Source organism: Octopus sinensis, linkage group LG5 (assembly GCF_006345805.1).
Source record: "Octopus sinensis linkage group LG5, ASM634580v1, whole genome shotgun sequence".
In the NCBI taxonomy this organism is placed as follows: domain Eukaryota; kingdom Metazoa; phylum Mollusca; class Cephalopoda; order Octopoda; family Octopodidae; genus Octopus; species Octopus sinensis.
The window spans coordinates 44,756,314-44,782,385 of record NC_043001.1 but is presented as its reverse complement, the minus strand read 5'-3'; the positions used below and the strand labels follow the sequence as shown (position 1 = coordinate 44,782,385).

General features: G+C 34.9%; 1 protein-coding gene and 1 long non-coding RNA gene across 4 annotated transcripts in view; one reads left to right on the top strand and one right to left on the bottom strand.

The window, feature by feature from the left end:
* LOC115212133 (zinc finger protein 83) overlaps positions 1 to 22,528 on the top strand; it is a 66,899-nt gene extending 44,371 nt beyond the window's left edge. For 2 of the 3 annotated variants that reach the window (XM_036503374.1, XM_036503375.1), the window contains one exon: positions 19,591 to 22,528. In XM_036503374.1, the coding sequence (XP_036359267.1) occupies positions 19,969 to 22,197 (2,229 nt within the window). In that variant the 5' untranslated portion in view covers positions 19,591 to 19,968 and the 3' untranslated portion in view covers positions 22,198 to 22,528. The remainder of the gene's footprint in view (positions 1 to 19,590) is intronic. The other variant, XM_036503376.1, reaches the window with a different exon arrangement.
* On the bottom strand, positions 16 to 15,120 carry LOC118763653. The gene is made up of 3 exons (XR_004999420.1): positions 15,058 to 15,120; positions 11,834 to 11,836; positions 16 to 71 (listed from the first exon to the last, which is right to left on the bottom strand). It is a non-coding gene; the product is annotated as an uncharacterized LOC118763653 (long non-coding RNA).
* Positions 22,529 to 26,072: the final 3,544 nt, after the last annotated feature.

The following is a 26,072-nucleotide window of genomic DNA, read 5'->3' as shown; positions in this document are numbered from 1 at the left end:
ACACACACACACACACACATACACACACACACACACACACACACACACACACGAACACACACACATACACACTTATCAGTGGTTTATACTAAAGCTTTGTCATCGGAAATTTAAACAAACTTTGCTTTATAAAAACACGAGAATATAAATCAAGAAAAGGAAAATCATGATATGAGACAAAATTTACAAACCCCACTCCCTAAAAAAACAAACAAAAAAAAAATCACGTTTGCAAATTCTTCATTGTGTAAGAACTGTGTTGGAACTACTTGCTTGAACTATGTTTATTTCATGCATTATACTGTGACTATTCCTTTGTTTCCACGGTCCGTTCCTTTTAGGGACCTCAAGTTCACTCTCTAACTCTGTTTTCAGCCTAGCTGAAATGGACTCAGAATGTTTGTAAAGAAAAAGGGAAAAACTGTCAGAAAGGAATGATCCTGTTATTTTTTTACCATGTCTCTTTGAGCGATGTAAAACGGTGTAAGGGACGTAACTCCATTGGAATGATGTCAAGACCTCCGCTTTTTGTGCTTGTATATGCGTGTGTGTGTGCATGTATGTATATAGTATACACATGTATATATATGTGTATATATTTGTGTGTGTATATATATATATGTATATATATTGTATGCATATATTCTATATATATACACATATATTGTATATATGTATATATATATATACACATTGTATATAAATATATATATATATATATTATATATGTCATCATAAGCTTGTATTGTATATATATTATATATGCATGTATTATATATATGTATGCATATATTATATATATGCATGTATTATATATATGTATGCATATATTATATATATGCATATATTATATGTATGCATATATTCTATATACATATATATTAAATATATGTATATATATATATACATATTAAATATATTATATGTATATATATATATATACATATTAAATATATTATATGTATATGTATATATATATTATATATATATATATATATATATATTATATATGCATATATTGTATATACATATATTGTTTGTATGTATATATATATAAGCATATATTGTGTGTGTATATATATATCTTGCATATATTGTGTATATATATGTATATGCATATATTGCGGTGTATGTATGTATATATATAATATATATATATATATATATATATATATATATATATATATATACATACATATTGTATATGTATATATACATATTGTATATGTATATATATACATATTGCATATATAAATACATATTGTATATGTATATATATATATTATATATATATATATATATACATATTGTATTCATGTATATATACATATTGTATACATGCATATATTCCTATTTTATAGCTGTATATATACATATTGGATATATATAGGCATATTGTATATATATATATTATATATATACACACACATATTGTATTTATGTATAAATACATATTGTATATATTTATATATACATATTGTACATATGTATATGTATATATACATATGTATATATGTATATATATATATAGTGTATATATGTATAGCATGTATAGGTATATATAAACATATATATGAATATGTATTGTGTTTATATGTGTATATGTATAGCGTATATGTGTTATATGTATAGTGTGTATATGTATGTATATTGTATACATGTATATATATAATGTATATATGTGTATATATATAGTGTATATGTATATATATTGTGTATATGTATATATATATTGTGTATATGCATGTGTATATGTAGGTAGTGGATATGTAGGTATATGAATATGTAGTTGATATATGTCTATGTATGAATATATAGTGTATATATGTATATGTATATATATATATATATGTATATAAATATATATGTATGTATATATATATATATATATATATATATATATATATATATACATACATATTTAATATATCTGTAATTATATTGTATGTATATATACATATTTAATATATCTGCAATTATATATATATTTGTATGTATGTATGTATGTATGTATTATATATATATATATATATATATATATATATATATATATATATTGTATATATGCACAAATATATATATTGTGTATATGCACATATATATGTTGTGTATATGCACATATAGTATATATGCATGTATATACATATAGTATATATACATGCACATGTGTTGTATATATTGACATATATGTATTGTATATATGCATGTATATTGTATATATGTGCATACATATTGTATATATAAGTATTCTGTATATATATATATTGTATTTATGGAGATATTTATATATATATATATATATATATATATATATATATGTAGAAATATACATGTATATATGCATGTGTTTTATATATGCATATATATTGTATAATGCATATATATATATATCTTGTAGATATGTACATACACACACACACACATATATATCTATGTATTATGTATATTGTATATATGCACAGTCATATATATGTGTGTATATATTCACGTGTTTGTGTATATACATATATATTTTATATTTGCATATAGATATATGTACATGAATATATGCATAAGTGTGTGTACATGTGTGTTTGTGAGTGCATATATATATGTATCCACACATATATATATGTTTTGATAGGTTAAATAGCTGTAATGTGTGTCCTATAAGTTCTGTTAGATTGAATGTAAACTAAATGTTATTTCATATTTTAAAAAATAAACATCTAAATATGAAAATATCCATTAATTCCATATACACTAGTTAGCAACATAAATTATTATTTATTATGCGCTATTCTTTTTAACATTTCTTTTGACACTATAGTTCGAACATTTTGAGTAGTCACAAGTTTTGTATCATGAATTATCTGGTTTGCTATCTCTGTAATCCTGTAAAGCAACATCTGTTAAAATAAGTGTTTAGTGTGTGTATGTGTGTACATATTTATGTGAGTGTAGGTATGGAAGTTGCGTGTGTGTGTATGTATATAATATCAAAGAGTTTTATTTATTTATTTATGTTTTCTTGGTGTTCAGTTGAAATTATCAGCTGAAATAGAAAAAGAGAAATTATTTATTCAAATTTCCTTTGTCTATTCCTCACTTTCAAGCGCAAAAATGATTTCTTGAACAGGGATTGAGCAACTAGATTTGTTTGAGTAGCAAAGTGAAACCTGTTACATACAGGCCTGCATGCATCATCACACAATACATAGACATATATCGAATAGGCACAAAGCAGGTAGATTTCTTTGTGTCTTGCTAAACGAAAGTTATCCACATGCATACATAAATAATATAAAGACCTTCAAATATGTATACCTATGAATAGGTAATTAAACATCTACATGCATGCACCAGCTCACAAACATTTATATGGATACCGCCACACATACATACTTAAGTAGAAGTGAAATTTTATATAAAACCATTCTGTGATTTGATTCATTTAACACATAAATTCCCCAAACAGTCTTACTTGTGTTATTCAGAAAAGTACTCTCACCCCTTATTAACTGTCAAACTCAAAGAAAGCACTATAAATGACATTTACAAATTTGTACCATATTTAGTTTTAAAAAAAAAAGTAACAACAAAAACATTTACCTTTAAATGGACTTTAATTAAGCTACATAGTAGCTTTAAGTCCTCATTAAGGTAACCCTTCAATCCCGGTTTGATTGACATTTTGAAGTCTCCTCACTTCAGTAGAGTAAGGGGTTAAGCTTCACAACATCCCATTTCCTCTGTCCCCTCGCCCCAAATATTTTTTTCTTTTTAAGCTTAATGTAAGAAACTATTACACTGCTTTTTTTTTTTTTTTTTGATTTATGTAATATTCTTTTACTGCTTTCAGTTGTTGGGACAGTGGCCACGAGAAGACACCATGCATACACACATAACTTTATATGTGTGTGTGTGTGTAAATATATATATGTGTGTGTATGTATGTATGTATGTATATATATATATATGTATGTATCTCTTTTACTTGTTTCAGTCATTTGACTGCGGCCATGCTGGAGCACCGCCTTTAATCGAGCAAATCGACCCCGGGACTTATTCTTTGTAAGCCCAGTACTTATTCTATCGGTCTCTTTTGCCGAACCGCTAAGTGACGGGGACGTAAACACACCAGCATCGGTTGTCAAGCGATTTGGGGGGGACAAACACAGACACACAAACACACATATACATATATACGACGGGCTTCTTTCAGTTTCCGTCTACCAAATCCACTCACAAGGCATTGGTCGGCCCGGGGCTGTAGCAGAAGACACTTGCCCAAGATGCCACGCAGTGAGACTGAACCCAGAACCATGTGGTTGGTTAGCAAGCTACTTACCACACAGCCACTCCTGCGCCTATATATATATGTATATATATATATATATATATAAACCTCTCTTAATTTTATTGTTTCCTTGATATGGATTAACTAAGGAAAGGATTCATGGTCTTTATTTTATCTGTATGGGATGTTTTTGTTTATTTATTGTTGTTCTCTTTCACTGTGAATGGGGTAATGTATTTACAAAGTAGCTCAGTGGAGAAAGTATTGTACTACAAACTTACTGCTGTCATATTGAATTTCTGAATGAGGCCCTTGAATCTGGATCCCTCTGCCAAAATAGCTAACCTCTCAGAACAACTGGGTATATTCATACATACCTGGAGAAGGCAATGACAAACATATTAATTGTTTGTTTCTTTGTCTACAATATTCTGTAAATCTGCATGTTCATCAGAAGTTGCTTTCAAATAAATGACATATTTATCTTAGGTTCTTGAGAAAGGCATAATTACATATTCTAACTTGTCCTGCCTGCCTCCTATAGTTCCAAAGAAAGTGCAGATGGCTAAGTCAATTCAAAATTATCAATCATGAGGGTTCCCAGTTTTTCTTGTCACCACTGTGTCTTTGATTTTTGATGTTCAACTTTTAAAAGACCTTGTCCACCAATGCAAAAATAGTTCAGTAATGGCTGTAAAAGTGATGAATATTTTGTTAGCATGCAGTATCTGGATCAACAAGATCTCTGCTTATATCTCAAGTATTGGATATGTCTAGCTGATTTGCTGCCTAGATATATCACATATATCAGACAAAGATACACTACATGAAGAAGATCAGTTCATTAATGCTATTCTTATAATGGCCTAGCAACTTATGAGACTCACTGTAAATCCAAGAGTTCATGCCCACTTCAGTGTATCTATACAAAATCTTGTATATAATCAGCTGGAGTTGCCTTTCAACTTGCTGACTCATTTAACTTACATTTTGGTATAAGAAGGAAGTCACTGGGATTTAAAGATGGCAGTATTAAACCTTCTCCACTGTAGCAACTTTATATTCACCCAACTCTTCAAGCTGTGAGATAAATAATTACATCAAGAAGTTTCACGTTACTAGCAGGCATCTGAAAAAAGTAATAAAATCAATATAATTTATCTCATGGTTGTTGTGAGAGGGCCCTCTGGATAAGGTAGTGTTGGTAGTTAGCTCTCCTACCAAACTGAATGTGTAACTTGGGCTGGATTCCCAGATGCAGCTTTTTACTTCACTTACTTTGCTAATGCTGTTGGAAAAGGCATGCATATTACAACCTCCATTTCAATATCCCCTAAAGTCAAAAGAGCTGACTTATGATCAAAAAGTGTCTAGTAAATTCCAAGGGTCATGCATGACTTATTTGATAGGACACTAGTCAATCGAATGGTAAGTGTTTTGTGTTCTCATGCTGACACTACATGCTGTGTTAGGGTGGTACATTTTATTACATTAAGCAGTGGAAGCATTGTAAAATTATCAAGTGTTTTCTTTGGATTGTAATACTGAACTCTTGTGAGTGCAACCCAAATATGGAATTTTGTGCACTGGTTTCATCTATGAGTCAGCAGTGGCCAGGTTGCCATGCAGTGGTGGATATTTACATCATGAAAATTCAAACTATTGATGAATCATCTGAAAATTTATCATTTTATTTTAGTGATCTTGTGTGTGTGTGTGTTTTTTTTTTTTGCTTTGATGTTTCCCTGTTTGATCATTGTGGTGGTGAGAGGATCAAGTGAAAAAGGTTTTGAACTAGATTCTCAAAGGCATCAATTCAAATCCACTGCACACACATTTCTTGCTTCTAGGCTGAGCAATTTGTTATATACATTGCTTGTGTTCACTTGTGTTTTTTGTAAATATGAGCCAGCTTGTTATTGACTGTCCAAGAAGAGATTAATCTCTTACCCACTTAATACCGTGAAATATCAGCTAAGCACCAGTACTTCAAAAACCCTTACCACCACCATCACATACACCTCTAAAACTAGAGAGGAATTTACAGTTTTTTGACTATGGTAAGGTGATTATCATTGTTGTCACAGTGGTGTAAATGGTAAAGCCTATTGTTACAATGGTGTTGGTGATGGCTGCTGTCACTGTAGCAATCATATTAATGGTGATGGTGGTGATAGTGGAGATGGTTGTTGTCAGTGGTGGTTAGGGTGATGGCTCTTGTCACCATGGTGACATTGATGACAATGGTAATGGCTCTTGTCACAATAGTGCTGTCATTGATGTTAATGGTAATGGTAGATCTTGTCACAGTGATGATGGTGATACCTTGGTTGAAGATTCTTCATAAGGGGTCTGATTTAGCTTAATGTCTTTTTGTGGTTCTTGATCATGAGGATTCTGATTGTGTTAGATGGTGACCTTTACCATTTTCATTCCTCCTGGAGTGTTAATAAAATCAAATCACCATTAATATATATATATATATTATATATATATATATATATATATATATATATATATATATATATATATTAACTCCTCTCTCTCTTTAATAAAATAGCAGATTAAATTCTATTTTAATTCCCTCTCACTGTTAACAAGAATCAAAAGAAACCATTGTGTGCCTCATTAAAAAAATTACTTGTATTCTGTTAAGGATGGTGGTGGTGGTATTATTATAAAAGAATGAGGGTAGGGATGATGGTTGGAAGAGTTACGGACTGGCCTTAAAATAACTTGTAAAATAAAACAAGATCTAATAGTTCACTGGATTAATTTGCTCTTAAAATATAAGCAAGGAAGATTTATGAATGTCACATTGATGCTGAAGTAAAAGAAAAATTACATTTAATAACAATTTCAGCCTTAATTAAAAGGTTTAAAAAATAAGTATCTGAGGTAACTTTTGATCATTTGCATCAGGTAAAAAACAATTTTGAAATTTGTAGAAAAAAATCAAAATAAATTTGTGTGCTGTGAGAAAAGGTGAATTTTCTCTGACATTTTGGGTTGAGCTCTGGAATTTTAACAGATTTTTATTAATATTTCAGTGTACTACCCAAATCATCAGACCCCTCTCCCCATCCCTGCTCACAACACACCGGACCTTATCTTACATATTGTATAAAGGAAAAAGTCCAAGGAAACTATTGTTGAAAAGAAGTGTTCTAGCATTTCACGGTTTGTAATGCCAGAATTAAACTTTCCTTATATTGCACAAACTTACATGATTTTACAAATTTTACAATTAATGCTAATTAACAGCACCACTTCCTTTTTACTTTTCTATTCATTATTTCACTTTTGCATTGTTGTGTTTTTTGTTTTTTTTAATAAGTTGTTTCTGTACCTGGATGTCCTTCCAGTCACTAACTATTTAACTATAAAGGAGATATAGGACTGTTTTTTTAAAAAATATTTTAAAGCATTCTACAGTAACCAGTGATATATTTCTCTCTGGAAACTCAACACAACAGTTGCTGTGAGATTTGAAATACAGCCACTTAATAGTCTTACACTCTGTTTTGACCTCACAGTCAGCATAACAAATAGAATCAACAGATTTATTCAGTCTTTCTTGAGCATTGAGATGACTTTCCTCTTTCTTCTTTACTAAAGTTGTTATTATTGGAAAGCTGTGCTCAACCTCTAAAAGAGTGGTCATTTGACATTGAAGTAGCTATTTTAATGCTTCAATTTTCCCCTTTGTACCCATCTAATCTTTGTTGTGGAACCTAAGATCTGTGACTTAAAATATATAGTCATCCATTTAGCTACTAAATTTAATGGGTGGTTATCATTTATTCCTGGGCCAATGCTGATCTATTGGACCTATAGCGCTTAAATAAGTTTAAGTAAATTGGTGTGAGCTGCTTTATATATATATATATATATATATATATATATATATATATATATGTATATATATATATTTACATTTACATATACACACACCATACCTCCCCTTGGTGGAGAACCATAGTGTGTACTCAGACAGATCGTGGTTTATCATCTGGGGTACTGTGTGGTAGTTTGGACATTACATTTTCTCCATTGTCCACCGGTTTCTGTATACTTCTTATTGATATGAAAGTATTTATTTGTTTATCTCCAAGTTGGCCCTAATCCAACAGGCCTATGATTGAAGGCTTTCCATCCATAATCATTTTTGAGCAGTCACATAAAGGCCCCATTGTAGGTAGGTTAAACAACTAGGTCCACATGTCCATTGTCCCAGATATATCATACCCCTACCTAGTGGAGAACCACACTGAGTTATGCAGTGGATTATTTCTCTATTGCCCAGTCTGTTCTTGTATGCCTGTAGGTTCTGGCGATAGACACAAGAGGTGGGCAAGGTGGACTTGGTCAGAGAACAGCTGTCACTGTTCCTCTGCATTTATCTCTGGTGGTGTGCATCTTAGCACAGTATTTGGAAATTAAAGAGGTTGTTGATGCTGCTGCTTTTTCTGTGTAATGTGCTTGATTGCACCCGTAGTCCTCCTTGTGAATGCAGAGGGTCAAACTTGTTAGGGTATGTTTTGAGTGGTTGTTAGTTCATAACCTGTCACAAGCACTGTTGTGATATACCCTTGGTCAAGACATCAGCTTTCACCAGCCCCGTCCACCTGGCTGCAGGTAGGTGTGTTGACAATGAAAAATAAAATTCATTACTGTAAGAAGCAGAAGCTTCAATAAAAACTGATGAGTGATTTGTTAGCTTGTAGTGCCAAGTTCGGTTCTACCCACAGGAATAGTTGCCTGCGATAGACTGGCATCCCATTCAGGAGGTGATTGTGTCTCTTCTCATGATAACCTTTCCTTTTTGTAGAGGAAAAGTAATGCATCTCTCTTTCCCCACTCCTCACTAAATCCTCAAGTTAGTAGAAAGAATGAATGGCCTGTGTGTGTGTGTGTGTGTGGATGCACATTTATGTATATAGCTATACATGCACACTTTGTCTTTAATGCCATCAACTTCACTCATATTTACCTACCATGATTCAGACCTCAAAAGGGGCTGCCTTCCATATACAGAGAGGATATAAATGAATAAATAAGGAGCACTAGTTGTTAACTGTTTAAAATTTTTAATATTCAAAAATTTTGAACAATGATTCACAGCTTAACCATACAGCTATTATTATACCTTGCATATAAGGCACAATGAATAAAGTTTGAATCTTAAGACAACCAGTGTTGTTCCTCTGAGCAAGGTATCTGTAAGCAGTACTTTTGTGGAGAAAACCTCCACACTTTGTATCCAACTCCCCATTGCACATACTGAATAAACCTCTTTCTGCTCCACCAGGTTCACCACAGCACATACATAGGAAGTGCAAAAGCTTCTCTGTATATTAAAGCCAACATAAGTACTGATAATATTCCTTCCATTACCTTCAAACAATATGCATCAGAGCTATCCTTGCCCTCACCAAACAGTTCACCTCTTTCTCTCTATTGAGATATATCCTGCTCTTTGGAAACACTACAGTGTAACCCTTTCTCATGAAGGGCAACACTTCTGAGACCATGCCAGTTAATCATCTTATTGCATTTATTTCCAACATCTAAAAGGACATGGAAATAACCACTTATGTTTCCCTTTTGCATCTTCTCTATTTCTTTCCCTCTTTACTGACCAAATGACGCGTAGCATAGCTTCAATGAATCCAGATCTATTGGAAATTGTTCTGTTTGGTTATTCACTAGTGGATTCTTGCTCTCAAGAAATTTGGTAAAAACAGGTGTCATTGCCCTTGATATCAGCAAGGCTTTCAACTGTGGCACGTAGATCTCCAGGTAAAAACTAGATTGGTTCCTTCTTGTTGGATTTGACATCATGGAGTGTACCGATGAAGCTCTCTTGCCTTAATTCTTATGTGACCCAGGGCTTGGTTCTGCCTGCCCTTTCCTCCTGTATATCAATTACCTACTTCCTTTTACTTCCAATAACATCCTCTCTTATGCAGATGGTACCATCCTTCAATCCCTGCCTAACCTTCCACATCTAAGTATCATCCACATGTTACATAGTCACCTCAAGCCAAATTTGCATTGAATCCATGAATAGAAATGCTGAAAATATTCATAATGGTGTCATGCCAATCTTGTCTGCTTTAATAGCACAAGAGCTCATTAACTACACATATCTAGAAAATAGTATTGTATGTCTCTTCCTCTAAGCATTGACAGTATACTGCTAAAACCCCAAAATGCGAGGCCTCCTGGTAAATGCACATTCTCAACAGAATTAAAACTGCATCACAAAAACTGGTCTTCAACTTCAGGGCCAGAAAATATCTTAACTCTCAACCTTATTAACTTGCACAATGGAGGACACATTTGGGACTCTGCTGCTGCTACATGCACAGACATCCTAGATCACATCCAAAATGATGGCCATCACACTGGTTGGTAGGCAGTTATTCAATGGCACACTCCAGCATCTGGTTCACAGATGTACTGTCACCTCTCTGGGTTTTTTTTTTTTTTTTTGTACAAGTGTGACCTCTGTTTCTTGGAGCTGGTTGGTTTCATGCTACCTCCACTGAGGTACTCCCAACTTGTTGTTTTTCCTCTTTCTGTCATATACCTTCTCCTTCAGGCTCTGCATAAATTATGCTACTATGCCCAGTATTTCCTTCCCAGAATGTTGCTCACCCCCCATCGAGATTCTCATATTTTTTTTAAGTTGCTCAAGAGGAGTGTTAACAGCATTAATCTAACTAGTTATACAGTCCCTATGCAGGCCATAAGCACTTCCTCTATACCTTACCCTTAAAAAATAAAACCCCTTTTAGATCTGATTTTTATTGCTCCAGTTGGCTTGAAAACAGGCTCCACTCCCCGATTCACAGTTCAGTAGTTATCAGTAGGTTAATAGTTATTGTAAGCCATCCCACCCATGAAAACGGAAATATATACAATATAGTGAGAAATAAATGGCTAATTATGAAAAAAATGCCTGGTCATTGGAGAGTACAATTTGTAGTTGTAGCACACTCCAGCCTTCAGTCCCCTGCAGCAACAACATATTTTGTTTCTAACTGAAGATCTCATTACCATTGAGTTGCCTTGTACCACAGCTGTGTCTGCTAACTGCAAACTTAGTGGTCAGATGGTGTATCTACAGTTTACTGTTGCTGGTAGCCTTGTGTAATGGATACTATGACTGTTGCTTAAAAATTCTGTCTGGAAACCTTGTCAGTTAACCCTTCCACAGGCCATAACTGCAGGCATCACTGTAACAACTACTACTACTACTATACTACTACTACTACTACTATACTACTACTACTACTACTACCACCACCACCACTACCATCACCACCACCACCACCACCACCACCACTACTACTACTACTACTACTATCACCACCACCTCCTCCTCCTATTCTCTCAGTAAACCCTGTTGTTACTTGACTCTTTCATAGGCTCACACATTATGTAATTACTATTACAAGAAACATGGTCATGAAAACTGAATTGTGTGACTTGGATGTAATAGGCATAAAGTATGAGCAACCATACAGAAGACACTTGCCCTTTCACTGTCTTCCAGTAGATTTAAAAAAAAAGTTTTTGTTATTACTTTATTGTTGAACTCTTGCTCCTTGTACACTTATATGTTGTGGGTCAACTATAATTGTTCCTATTACAATGGAAACCAATTTGTTTGTGGTTTCTTCTAATACCCATTTCTGAATGTTGTAGTGAAGTTGCTGAGTGAAATGTGGGTTTTACCATTAATCAAGGTGATCAAGCAGCAGCCAAACAAAATTCTTCTCTAGTTTGAGAGATTTTAAGTTTAGTAACCCAGGAAGCATGGATTAATAAAGACGACTTTATCCCCACAATGCAAGTTGAAACCACTTTTCCACCTTAATCCTTCTGATACAACCAACCTAAGGCCACCTTACATTCTTTAATGATGATGATGATGATTTCTCCTAAATGTACTACAAGATTGTAAGTTGTGGGAGTAAGGTAATGGGTGGGTGGGCCACTTAAATTATGATGTAGTATATGATTAGTCTTTCTTTAATCAGAGAGAGCTGAAAGGCAAAGCCAAACCTGGTATGATTTGAGATCAGAGTGAAGAAGACAAAACTATATTCTGTAAAATATTTAGTCTGATGCCTCAATATTTCTTGCAAACTGGATATTCCCATAGATAATAATGATTATTTTACATTGTCACAAGGTCACATATTAATTGAGGCAGTGTAAGGTGATTTTTTTCAGCCCAAGTTGGTACACACTGGGTATATTTTATCCATTTGGTCAGATTGTATAAGTCCCATGTCTGTATTTACTTCTGTCTATGATTTGATTTGAACTTAACACACAATGATAGAATTCGATATTGCTCTGTATCAAAATGATAATAAAATAATTTTAAGAATTATTTCTAACATTGGCCCAGTTCCACAAAGTTTGGAAGAGGTGAAAGGCAAAGTTGACCTCAGTGGAGAAATTGAACTTAAAACAAAGAGATGTATCCAAATCCTGCAAGAAATTTCATTTCATTATTCTGCTGTTTCAGCTACCCACTATAATAATAATAATAATAATAATTCTTTTTACTATAGGCACAAGGCTTGGAGTAATAATAATATCCAACATATATACTGTCCCATAAGCTCAGAAGCTGAGAGCTGTGAAATTGTCTCCATTACTTGATCAGTGTCTTATATTATCAAGCTGCGGTAGATGGAAAAGCTAAGCACCAGCTGGCAAAATTTGAATTCAAAACAAAGAAATAACATAACCAAAATAAATAAATAAATAAAAAATTTCAAAGTGGCTTGTAGACTTAGTCCATTGCCCATTTTAATATCATCACCTGGTCCCAGTGGAGTCTCTTTCAAACTTTCAGGCCAAGTCTCCAGTTCAAGGATAATTCTTCCCCTCTTTTGCCTCTCATTAATATTAGAGGCCCTGCAAAAAAAAAAAAAAAAAAATATATATATATATGTGTATGGGGGTGGTTATAGTTGTTGCCCTTCCTCCCATGGCTAAGCCATAGAAAATTATAAAAAAGACATTTTGACCAGCATTTTAGCAATTCTACCATCCACCACCATTAGTGATAATAATGATAATAAAAATAATTTCATTTTTTTTTTCACATTTTTGCATTGTCTACCTCAGTATGTATAATGAAGTACTTGCATCATTCCAAGCTGGATGTGGTCTTTACATATCTCATTCCATGTTCCATTAAGTTTCTCCTCCTTTCTTTTTCTTTATCTTTGTTACATTGTTTGATTTTTATCCTACTGCTAAGATTTATAAGTGGCTATGCCTTAGATATATGTCTATGTTTATAATATATATATATATATATATATATATACATATAGTGTATGTGTATTACTTTGTGTGTGTGTATGTGTCAGTGTATGTTCCTTTATATACATACACCTACTCACACAGAACATCATTATATAATATAGACATACGTCTGTGTATATACATACACATATGCTTAGTGCCTGTTGTTACTGATGTCTATGAAGTTGAGGGGACAAGACCATTGTATGGACATTGGCTCTATAGGAGATCAAATGTCAGCCAGCATGTGCAAACTGATTTGCTGGATTCTGGCTGCACTGCACCTGAACTGATAGTGTCATGAATAAAAGCATGCAAAAATGGTAAAATGGTACAGTGTTGCTCCAATCCCTAACAAAATACAGGAAGTCCATCTGTGCTGGCACAACCTCATACTGGCCCAGTACATAGATGTTGCTGGTGTGAATCTTTTAAGACCCTATAGATTGTATAAGATAGTGGAAGAAATGTAAACAGGCAGAATAAATGCCAGGACAGGTAAAAAAAATTACTTGCATACTATGGTTTCCAGGTATTTGGACACAGTTATCTTCAGCAGATTTTTGTATGTTTTTTCAACTACTGCAAAATTCTGCTGAAGATTGGAGTGCCTAAATACCTGAACCTTATCATGAAATCATAGTATGGAAATAACTACAGACACGATACGCACATACATTCACATTCTATGTTCTGAGTATTCAGTACTTTAATATTTTATTACACACACATACCCACTTATTCCTAACCTGCTTTTTAGACCATATATATATATTTTTGTTGTGGTGTGTTGTGTGTGCATGAGTGCATATGTACTCATATAACTGAAGTTTATTGACACATAGCAGATACAGACACCCAGATATTAATCTATACTTGTCAATATATATATATATATATATAGTCTGTGTTATATACCAAAGGCCATGGGTTTTGAATATCTTATAAAAAAAAGATTGTGTGTGTGTTTGTGTAGGGCTATGTATAAGAAAAAATGGATGCACATGCACATAGGGAAATGCACTCACACACTCATGCCAAATGTATTTATATGTATATATCTGGGTGACTGCTTTTGTAAAATAAAAGTTCATTTATAAAAGTGTATGTGTGTGTGTGCATACAAGCAAAAGGCTGACCTTTTCCTTTTAAAAGTTTAATAAACATGTACTTACTTTCAAGTATTGAGTACTCCTTCAGTTTAATATTAAATTGTTTTTATATATGATATAAAAACAAACAAGTTTATATATATATATATATATATATATATATATATATATATCTGTTTTGTGTTTACTGTCAGAAGAAAGAGTACTTGATACTAACCTAGAAATTAATATTTTTTATTTTGGTTGAATCAGTTTCTTGCTACTCTGAGTTTCACCTGTGGATACACAGGGTCTTCAGGCAACGCACACACATACACACACACACACACACACGTGTGTGTGTGTCAAAAATTAAAAGGCAACTGTTCACTTTATTTTCTGTCTTCATTTAAACCATATCAGTATGTTTATGTGCCTGTATATTATACAGCAGGTTTTTATAAATAAAAGCTTGCTTTTGTTTTTGTATGTTTTTTCCTGATCCTTCCCCCCCTTTATTCTTCCCTGCCTTCCTCTACACTAAATTCAAATTGTATTATAATTAACCTCTTTTTTCTTAATTATTTATTTGTACATTTAAAACAAGAAAAAAAAAAATGAAGAGAAACAACAGAAGTAAACAAATAAATAAATACAGTAAAAAATTAATAAATAAAACAGTTTTTTTTTATTGAATCATTGCATCAATATTGCATCAGAATGAGAATTAATTTTGAAGTGTATTATATCACATATGCAACACAGGCATTTATCATATGTAATATGGATATTAGTTATGTTAACTGAGATATTGACAGTGTTGCTATGCAATATTTACCATGTTGCCATATGTTACAGATTTATGTTAATTGTGTAATCTTCATTTCAAATATGGACAGAGGACCATTAATGTGTGTGGGGGTGGGAGATAACCATTTATACAAGCACCTAATACTTCACTGGTACCTATTTTGTCACTCTTCAAGAAAGATGAGAATAAAATTGAACCTTATTGGGACGTTGATTCAAAATGTAAACAGTTTTAATTAAATATTGCATACTCTAATTATTCTGTCCAACAGCTGCCTTAATGTTTAGTGATACTGACTCTGCTGTATGTAAAATTGAATTCTTACATTGGCACAGTTCCAAGGTCATAGATTTGAGAGGGAGAGGTGTTGTTATAGGCATATTGCCTTGACTGGAAACAAGAAAGGTGAAGTTGTCCAAGGCAAGGTGTGCCTTGAAATGTAAAGGGACACTCTGCAATGCATTTTGTTCAGTAGTTGACTTTTCCTATCAATCGCTGCTCAAATGATTATATAATACTGACTTTACCTTTTTGTGATCATATTTGAACCAAAATATTCAGTGTTTTTCTATTAATTTTCAAAATAACAAGAATCTAAAGTGAGAATTCATAAAATAGCTAACATTTAAAAAAAATTATTGGTCAGAACACAAAACATTTTTGTGTAATATGCTCTCACAGAATTTTGTCATGGTAGCAAATTGGATTTCAGAGTGGAGAGTGAAAGACGTGTTTAAGGTTGCTATAAACCTCCATCATCCAGTGTCCATGGAAAATACTTGACTTGGAACAGTGAGACAGTTCATAGATTCATTTGTGTAGAAGTCTATAGGCACTAAGAATTTTCTTAGGAAGAAAAAATGTTAAAGACTTTCAAACCATTACCATCTTTTCTTTCTAAGATGTACAGTGAGATTTGATTGCTAACTCAAGTAGGTCGAGAGATCATGTTAGACGTTCCCTCTTGACTTTACACTGTTGAAACTGGTAGTGAAAACGAACAATTATTTCAGGATTTCGGTAAATAAAATGAAAAAAAAATCAAGAGGAGATAACTTTACTGTTATTGCAAGAGTTTCTATTTTCTATTTCAATGCATGTAGGATAACGAACAAACAGAGAAGTTGGTTAAAATAGGAAAATTTGTAATGAAACTATAATTCACTAGTTAACAATTGGTAAATGTTACTATCAGCGATCTACAAGTGGAATTTCAATATTTAAGGAGGAGTTTTGTTTGTGAATAAACAATTTGGAGAATTTATAGGCATCCTTGAAAATTAAGATGGCTTGGCTTCCTTTACAGTTTTGCATGTTGGCAAACTTTTTACAACGAGAGGGGAGATCATGGGTTCAACTTTGCATTTCATCCTTTCAGGTTCAATGAAATGAATACCTGCTATATACTGATGTCAATTGCACCACTCATATCATATGTTATTTTGTTAATGATTTAAATTATCAACAAAATTTAATTGCTGCACATTGAATTCGTTGTTGCCGCATTTTTGTCAATATCAGTTAATTCTTTCCAAAGTCCTCAGTTAATGTCAACAGTATTATAAAGTTACGTATATCTAAAGAGTCTGTGACACGTATTAGCTGATTCAGTTGACGGAATTTTTGTACAGTCTTCCGATCTGCTAGAAATAGCAATCACCTCTTTTAGATCCTACCCTAATATCTTAAAAAAGAAGGACATGTTGAATAATGTCGTCCATAACACATTGTTTAAACAACGGCTGGAAGTTTTTTTCTTTTTGTATTAAACAAGTCTGGCCCGAAAGGAGAACCAGCAACGATTTTGCTGTCAAGAGTTACCTCCCTTAAACACGTTTACCAGGCTGTTGCAATATAGTTTCGCCAATAATTCTTTTAAGCACGTCTTACTGCTGACACTCGAGTTGGCTTTAATTGAACGGACATATAACCAAATGTGTTCCAGCGATACCCATATCGTTTCATTATCCAATGAAATGCAAGTGTGATTGAAAGATTTGGCTGCTATTTCTACTTGATCAAATGACCACGTCGGTACTTGAAAGGTTAATAGAAACTAGTTCTCAGTTTATTTCTTGTGTTTATTTAAAACGTATCAGCTTCCTATTCCCATCAAACACGTTTATGTAATCAGTGCCATTGGATCACGTGCAATACAGATTTTGGGCGTTGCATACTACGTCTCGTAAAAATATGACAATGAAATTGAGGATAGAGAGCGAAAGAGTATCGTTATAATTAAGGCCAGTGCATGTATTTAGTTGATACAACTGTTAATGTAATTCTATGTATCTTCAGTCCACTACTGTCATAATCTTTGTAGTTTAACAATTACAACCTTAATCAGACGGTTTTTCACAACAGTTTCTTTTTCAAACATGGTGACAGGAATTTAGAGAAGGGAGATAATTCCAGGTGTTTAATGTGAATGCTTTGTGAAATAAATGAAAGATCACTTTAAACATCAAAAATATCTTCTTTTAGAGAGAAAAAAAAATATCCATAGAATACAAATAAAAACTTAATTTAATTGTGTGTGCATATTAACATATGCATCCAGTATTTTGCATGAAAATGTACTTTTTAAGTCGATGTTTATCTATTACGTTGAATCTAAGACGAATTAGAAAGGAAGTTTTATTGTTTTTTTTTTGTTTTTAAAATGTTTTCATGGCTACTAATTGTTGAAAAATTCATTTATTGGAACTATGAAAAACATTGACTGAATCTGTGACTCATAATTTGAGTCACGGACAGCTCAGGAAACGTTATTGTCCTGTTGCGTTAAGTGATATTGGGATTAGGGACCATCAACCTCTAAGTTAAACCAGTGGGAGAAGAGTTGAGGTCAGTACTACCAGCTGATAGAATACTCATTTGAACTTAAGTAGTTAACTGACCTATCTTGTGATAACTATGTGGACTGAGGCTGTTTGGTTAAATTAGTTGACTTGAACATCAATCGTTAATAACAATATTAACTACTGACCCTTCTGTTGATAACTCGGCATTTTGTTCAAATTATGCACACACAGACACGCCCGTGTGTGTTAGTAAATTGATGAAGACTCTCCCCCCTATAAATAGTTCGATCCAATGCAGATCCTATTTCATCCTTAGCTTCTGAGTAGAATTTTCAAATATGGTATATGAAAGGAAGTTCAATAAAATTACTTGAAAGTTTATATTTGTACATCAATTATTGAGTTATCTCAGCTTGGACATGTAATTTATGGGACTTTTGTTGATGCAGTTGTTTTTATAGCTAGATAAAATGCTCTTCTCGATATTATTAATTGAATCTTAATCATAAATTATGAACAAATTTAATCTGTGGTTATACCACGAGAGTAAGCTGGGTTACGCCCCTTGTCGGATAATGGAGATGCCGTGCTGAACTCGACGACGGATGTATTGGGAAGTTTTAAACACTTGATTCTGCCTTTTGACCAGTAATTTAGTCAGTGTTAACACATTCAATGCATGGGGCATTAAAATGAAACAAGAAACAATTATCTGATGGGCAGTGGGTGGGGAGACAAACAAACGAAGAGATCAAAAGTTAATGGTATGGCTGATGACTGGACATATTTTCGTATCATTTCTGACCTTAGGTAAATGCTATGAGGAAGATTTTTTGCTGATAAGGTTACGTTAAAAGGGAAACGTATGGGGATGCCTGCCGTACCTGTACGAAAACAATATTAGTCATTGAAAATATTTTTTCATCACCACATATTTATTATTTCTAGTTAACTTTTTAGTGCTCTTAGCACTAAATATGTTAAGACGAATTTAACCAGAGTTTTTCACGTGGCATCTGTAAATGATATAGTCCAGTATCTTAGTATACCAGCGTGTCTGTTTCTGTTCATTAATTAAAATAAAGTGGTAGCCGGCCTTCATAGTTTTATGGTTTGCATCCTGTTATTTTAAAATAAATGTTTCTTTTTATTTTAGTTGCAATTTTTTTTATTTTATGTATATATATACTTTCCTCCTCCACATCCACAGTAAGTAAACTGTTTTTCCTCTCAGACAGAAATCTTTCCCATCTTTGTATTTCACAGGTGCAACTTCCTCTGATTTTTCTCCTTCAATCCCGAAGCGCTGTCAAATGCTGTTATGGAATTTGTTGCTGTAATATCTGGACTGACTTAGCTGTAGCTGTTGTTGTTGTTGTTGCTGCAGCGTTGAAGAAAACTTAGTTTGGGGTCAACATATACAGACAGAGATTCTTAAACATTGTAGTTGTTGGGGATAATACAAATACGGACGAATCTTTATTCATTTAAACTAAAATAGTGATTAAAAAAAAATTATCTTAAACAAAGCCATAGAAAGTTGCACAGCAATAGTTCCAATTTTTTTGTACATGTGAGGAAGAACATGTTTTGTACATTTGCATTTTTTAATATAGACTTTGCAGTAACAACAATATAAGCACCATGGCAAAACATTCATCTCGAAAAGCAAGCAAACAAAGGAACACTAACGTTGATTACGTCCTTCCTCCAACCCGAGGAGAATCTATTCACCCTTCTCCACCATCAGCTTTGGACACCAGTATGCACCAGAAGACGTCAGCTTCTCACTCAGTTCCAAATATGTCATCGCTGAGTCTTGGGGAGGCGACCATTCAAGACAAAATATCGTCTTTACCCAAGAACAAGTTAATGATAAAAGTGAAAGAGGAACTAGAATGTTCCGAATGCCAGAAAACGTTTACACAACGGAAACTCCTGAAAGAGCACATGAAAACACATGTGAGTGAGAAATCCAATGAATGCTTGATTTGCAACAAGGCTTTCAAAAGTTTAGGTGAACTAACCAAGCATCTGAAAACACACTCGAAGGGTAATTCCTCTAAGAAGAATTCGGATTTCACCCAGTTCTTATCCACAATTCTTTCTCAAGGCTTAAACTCTTTTGAATGCCCAATATGCCTGAAAGGTTTTTCTCAAGCTAGTTCTCTGACAACTCATCTCAAGGTTCACACGGGTGAACACAACTTTCAGTGTCATATATGCAAGAAGACATTCATGCAGTCAAGTCATCTAGCAGGCCACCTGAAGGTGCACACAGGTGAAAAGCCGTACACCTGCGATTACTGCAAGAAACAGTTTGCTCATTCTGGTAACCTAACGAAACACCTGAGAGTCCACACAGGAGAACGTCCATTTAAATGTGACCGCTGCCCCAAGTCATTTTCCCAGTCAAACTCTTTAGCTGTGCACCTCAGAATCCATACTGGTGAAAAACCATTCAAGTGTAACCATTGTGAGAAATCATTTTCTCGGGCTAATTACCTGGCTATACACATGACAGTACATACTGGAGACAAAAACTTCCAGTGCAGGTTATGTAACAAGTTATTTGCACAATCGTGCCACTTGACTGAACACTTTAAAATCCATACAGGTGAAAAACCCTTCAAATGTAAATACTGTCAAAAGGATTTTGCACAATCGGGTAATTTGACCAAACATCTTCGGGTCCACACGGGCGAAAAACCATACAGGTGCCCACAATGCTCGAAAGCGTTCTCTCAGTCTAACTCTTTAACGGCACATCTTCGCATCCATTCCGGTGAGAAGCCGTATGAATGTAAGTACTGTCTCAAACTGTTCTCTCGGTCTGGCTATCTGCGTGCCCATCTCAAGATCCACGTAGCGGAAGGGTTATTGCCTGCCTCAGCACTGGAATCATCGCGTAGTCAGCAAGCTGCTGCAATTTCTTACGATGTGCCTTTATTGCAACAAGACTATAACCAAGAACCGCAACAGACTTTGCGTTCCAAACAGAAAATGTCACGTGGTAGGGGGAAAGGTCGTGGACGAGGTCGCGGTTCTGGTCGGGGTCGGAGCAGAGGTCGAGCAGTGAAATCAGGCAGTACAAGGAAACAGGCAAAACCTCTCCCTGCTGATGATATACAGGACGTAGAACAAGTTACACACCGTCAACAGCAGAACAACAATGGTTACACCAAACGTAATGTGAACGTAATCTATCCTGCTACTCAGTCATCTTCCAGTGTCGTGAAAGAGGAGATAATGGAGATGGAAGGAGAAGGGGACCAAAGCCCAAATCGTTCCGTGTCCTCTTACGATGGTAGTTCCTGTTCTGTGGGACAAAACTCGGTAGATGACGCATCACGGGAGGGAAGCGTCTATTCCGAGGCTTCTCACGGAAGTTACGATGATGATCAGGGGAACGAAGATGATGGAAGAGAGATGGAAGTCGTCAGTGGAGAAGAAGAATATGAAGAGGAAGAAGAAGAAGACGATGGACAAGTAGAAGGAGGAGACGAAGAGGCTGATCAAGAAGACGAAGAGGAAGAAGGGAATAGCGCCTCCGACATATCAGACAATGGCAGTGAGGAAGAAGCTGATCAAAGGGCTCCTCATATCGCTTCGGTTATTAGGCGGGGTAGGAAGGGCTCGCGATTCGTGGAAAAGAGACCGACTTTATCAGATTACTACAGACAAGCTGTAGACAAACAGGCAGTACCCAAGCATCAGATATCACAACATGGAGCTGTATGCATGGAGCCGGCTAGGAGCAAGATGCAGGCGTTCGGACATCCAGTGGATCCAAATCACAGCGCAACACGAGGCCCAGAGCTTCTGAAGCCAACACCCCTGAATGCCCCCAAAAAGAGAGGCTATAGACGTTAAAACAAAAAACTTGACCGAAGGTTTTTTTTCCAAGCATTCTTTTAACGTTATCTTTTGTTTTGTTTTTGTCCTATTTCTCTCTTTTTTTTTGTAGTCTTTATTGAAGAGATGTATGTATAAGAAAATGTGTATGCGTGTGTTTATAAGCCCTAGCATGTATGAAAGGAATTAAAAAGAATCAATTTATTTTTAACATTCTTTGATTTGCTCTTGTTTCTAAAAACATACGAACTTATTTTCCATCATTATTTTCTTCTATTAACACTTCATGACTTAATTTTCTCACCCACATATTATTCATGTAAAACATGGCAAATTGAACATTAAAAGAGAAAAAAAAAAGAAAACGATCGAAAAAAATCACGTGTTATTGTTATTATTTAAAGGGTAGTGAAGTGACTGAATCGTTAGAGTTTCGCACAAAATGGCTTACGGTATTTTTAGTTTGACGCTTTACGTTCTGTGTTCAAATCCCGCCGATGTTAACTTTACCGTTCATCCATCTGGGATAGAAAATATATCGTACCAGTCGACTAAAACCGCTATTAAAATTACTGGCCTTGCGCCTATATTAGAAATTATTAGGAATACGAAAGGCGGTGAGCTGGCAAAATCGTTAGCACGTCGGGGAAAATGCGTAGAGGTATTTCGTCCGTCTTCACGTTCTGAGTTCAAATTCCGCCGAGGTCGACTTTGCTTTTCATCCTTTCGGGAGCGATAAAATAAGTACCAGTTGAGTACTGGGGTCGATGTAATCGACTTACTCCTTCCCCGGAATTGCTGGCCTTATGCTAACATTTGAAATCTTTATTCGGAAGGCGAGGACCTGGCAGAATCGTTATTACGTCGGGAAATATGCTTCGCATGATTTCTTCTGGCTTTTTACGTTTTGAGTTCAAATACTGCCAAAGTCAGTTTTGCCTTTCATCCTTTCACCAGTTGATCACTGAGGTCGACGTAATCGACTTGTCCCCTCCCTTTAAAATTGCTGGCCTTGTGCAAAGAATTTGAGGCAAAGGCGGCGAACTCGCGGAATCGTTAGCACTGGAATCGATGTAATCATCTGCCCTCCCCACTCCGCCAAATTTTTGAGGCCTTGTGCTTATAGTAGAAGGAATCAAGAAAGCAGAGAGTTGGCAGAATCGCTAGAGACGGACAAAAATATCTTGTTTCAGCTCTTTTCATTTTGAATTCAAATCCCACCAAGGTCGACCTTGCTTTCCTTCCTTGTAGGGTCAGTTCAATCGACTAACCTCACAAGCTTTTGCATATGTTAGAAATTTAAGGGTGATAAACTTGCAGAATCAATAGTAAGATAAAGTACTTTGCGGCATTTGTTCGGTTCTTTACGTGCTGAGTTCAAATCCCGCTAAAGTCAACTTGCCCTTCATCCTTCTCGGTGTGAATGTCAGTAAAATAAAGTACCAGTGAGTACTAGAATCAATATGATCGACTAACCCCCTTCCCTCAAATTCCTGATATTGTGTCTAAATTTAAAATAATTTTTATTGCTGCTGGCGGCAGAGTTCTTGAGAAAGCAGACAATATATCTTGTATTTTAGTTCCATCCCCCAAAACTTTTGAGTGGCAATAAAATTTCCTTTTGAGCTGCATTTGCAACTCGGTTTCAGTTCCTGTTTGTAGCTAAGCCAGTTCAATTTTCAATTCATTCCCAGCCGAGACAATCGACGGCTCATATTTGCAATATCCACCGAGTCAGCCAGAGAATACCTCCTCTATTTAAGGCTTTTTACAGCTCAAACCGAATTTCCTCCTCTCTAGTGACCTTGCTGCATTTGAGCGCTTTAATCGCCTTTATGACTTCAGCCTCTGTGACGTTAACCTTCGCCTCTAGATGGCACCCTGTGTCCATCAGATTTTATCATGACCGAATTCAGGAGATTAGCAAAAATTCCTAGCTACTTTCCAAAAATGCTCCTTTCTGTAGAGGGAAGAACCCCAGTCGAGTTCTTAATGGCAAGTATAGAAGAGGCTTTCTTACGAATTTGGCAGATTGTCTGACTTTAGACTGGCCAATAAAGTATTCTGACAAAGTCCAGCTTAACTACAAAGTTCTATAACTTAACCTTGGACGTTTTTACTGTTTCTGCAGCAATTTTCACGCCAATGTGTACCACCTACACTGAAGGGGAGACTGGTTTCCAAGCCAAGCTTTGTAAGCCTCCTTTGCTCAGATGGCATTTTAAACTTCCTGGTTAAACTTGGGGTTTCTTTTACTAGCTAGCACCACACCGCTTTTGTTCAAAGCATTATACAGTTGAAGAAACTACCAAACAAAATCTCCACTCCATTTCATATCCTCAGTTTGTTCAGTAAAGTTTCTGTATTTAGATACATATTTGTTTCTGATCCTATCATCCACCAGAGCTTCCTGCTTTATCCTGTGAGTCGTATTGGACTTACCAGTTTTGAGAGTTCTTCCTGTTGTAGATAATCTCACATTGCAGACAGCTAGGTGGTCAGTTGATAGCTCCATCTTTATTACACAAAAAGGTCCAGTACAGAATCACAGAGGTCAGAGACGATAATAAAACCTGTCAGTGACATCTGTCCCAAAGATACTAAATATACTTATGGATGTCCTTGACTTGGAGGATCGTGTTAATAAAGGAGAGCTCATTTCCAACTTAGAACTCTGGTAAGGCCTCTCCATTCACAGAGTTCAGGGTCACCATTCTTCCTAGTCACTCCTTTGTGTGTCCAGTGATCAGTGTCAACATGTGCTTTGAAGTTCCCTTTACAAATGATCCAGTTTTGACTATATAAAGTTGCAGTGATTTCCTGAAGGAAGGATTTGGACCCGCTGTTTGGTGTATATACTTGCAATAGCCAGTGGTCCTTCTTTCAGTTTAAGCTTGAGGAGGCTAGTGTGATCCATTGTATATCACAATCTGTCAGAGGCTTGTGAATATCCTACCTGTGCATAGTTGACATCACACCTGAATAGTGGACTTCCCATCCTCCATCCAAATCTGTATCAGAGCCACGGAACATTTGAGGAGACACTGACCGTATATGCTGTATGTGTATAGGAAAAGTTCAGCTTCTCCGTTTGTTACGATGTTCCTTTGACACTATGGGACCATCTGTAACCAAAAATCGCAAAAATGATAGGACCTATGCAAGGATCACTCAAGCACTATCCTAGTAAATATTCCATCTGCCACTAAAATCAGAAAACATTTCCCCCCTACTGAATTTATACTGATCTCCGTAGCAGCAGGGTTCACTGCCCTTCATCTAATAACACAAACTGTGTTTCCTCACTTTTGTTTTTTAGCACTATGCCACTAAATACGCATCTTACCTATGACTAGAACACTGACGTATAGAAATTATCAACCAATCGTGGTTGCCTAGTACCCAAGCGACTCTGCTGTCGGTGGATTACCACGATATCCTTTACCTCTGTGGAAGACGTCATGAGATTTTAATTTGTAAAGTCCTTTTCGAATCGGAACTTAAATATAGTCGAAATATATTTTAAGACCCGATTGGAATCCTTATCGTTAGCCATTATATTTGTATGCTGGCAAGTTCAGTCATATGATCCATTGGGAGAAAGCAAAAAAAATCGGACTTTAGTGAAAAATATTTTTAAACCATTAAGAATTGTTCAATAAGGATTTAATTTGAAACGAGTTACATCTACAAAGTTATAAATAATAGAGTTATGTCCCCAGGAAGTTAGTCTCGCTGTGAAATTAGCGTCTCCACCACAGAGGTAATGTTCAATAACTGGGGATAAAGACCCAACCAACTGGTTTCATAGTTTATTCATGATCAGTGTTGCATATTCTATCCCCCATCCAGGCTATCTTTATTTTATTGATCCTCAAAAGTGAAAAAAAAAA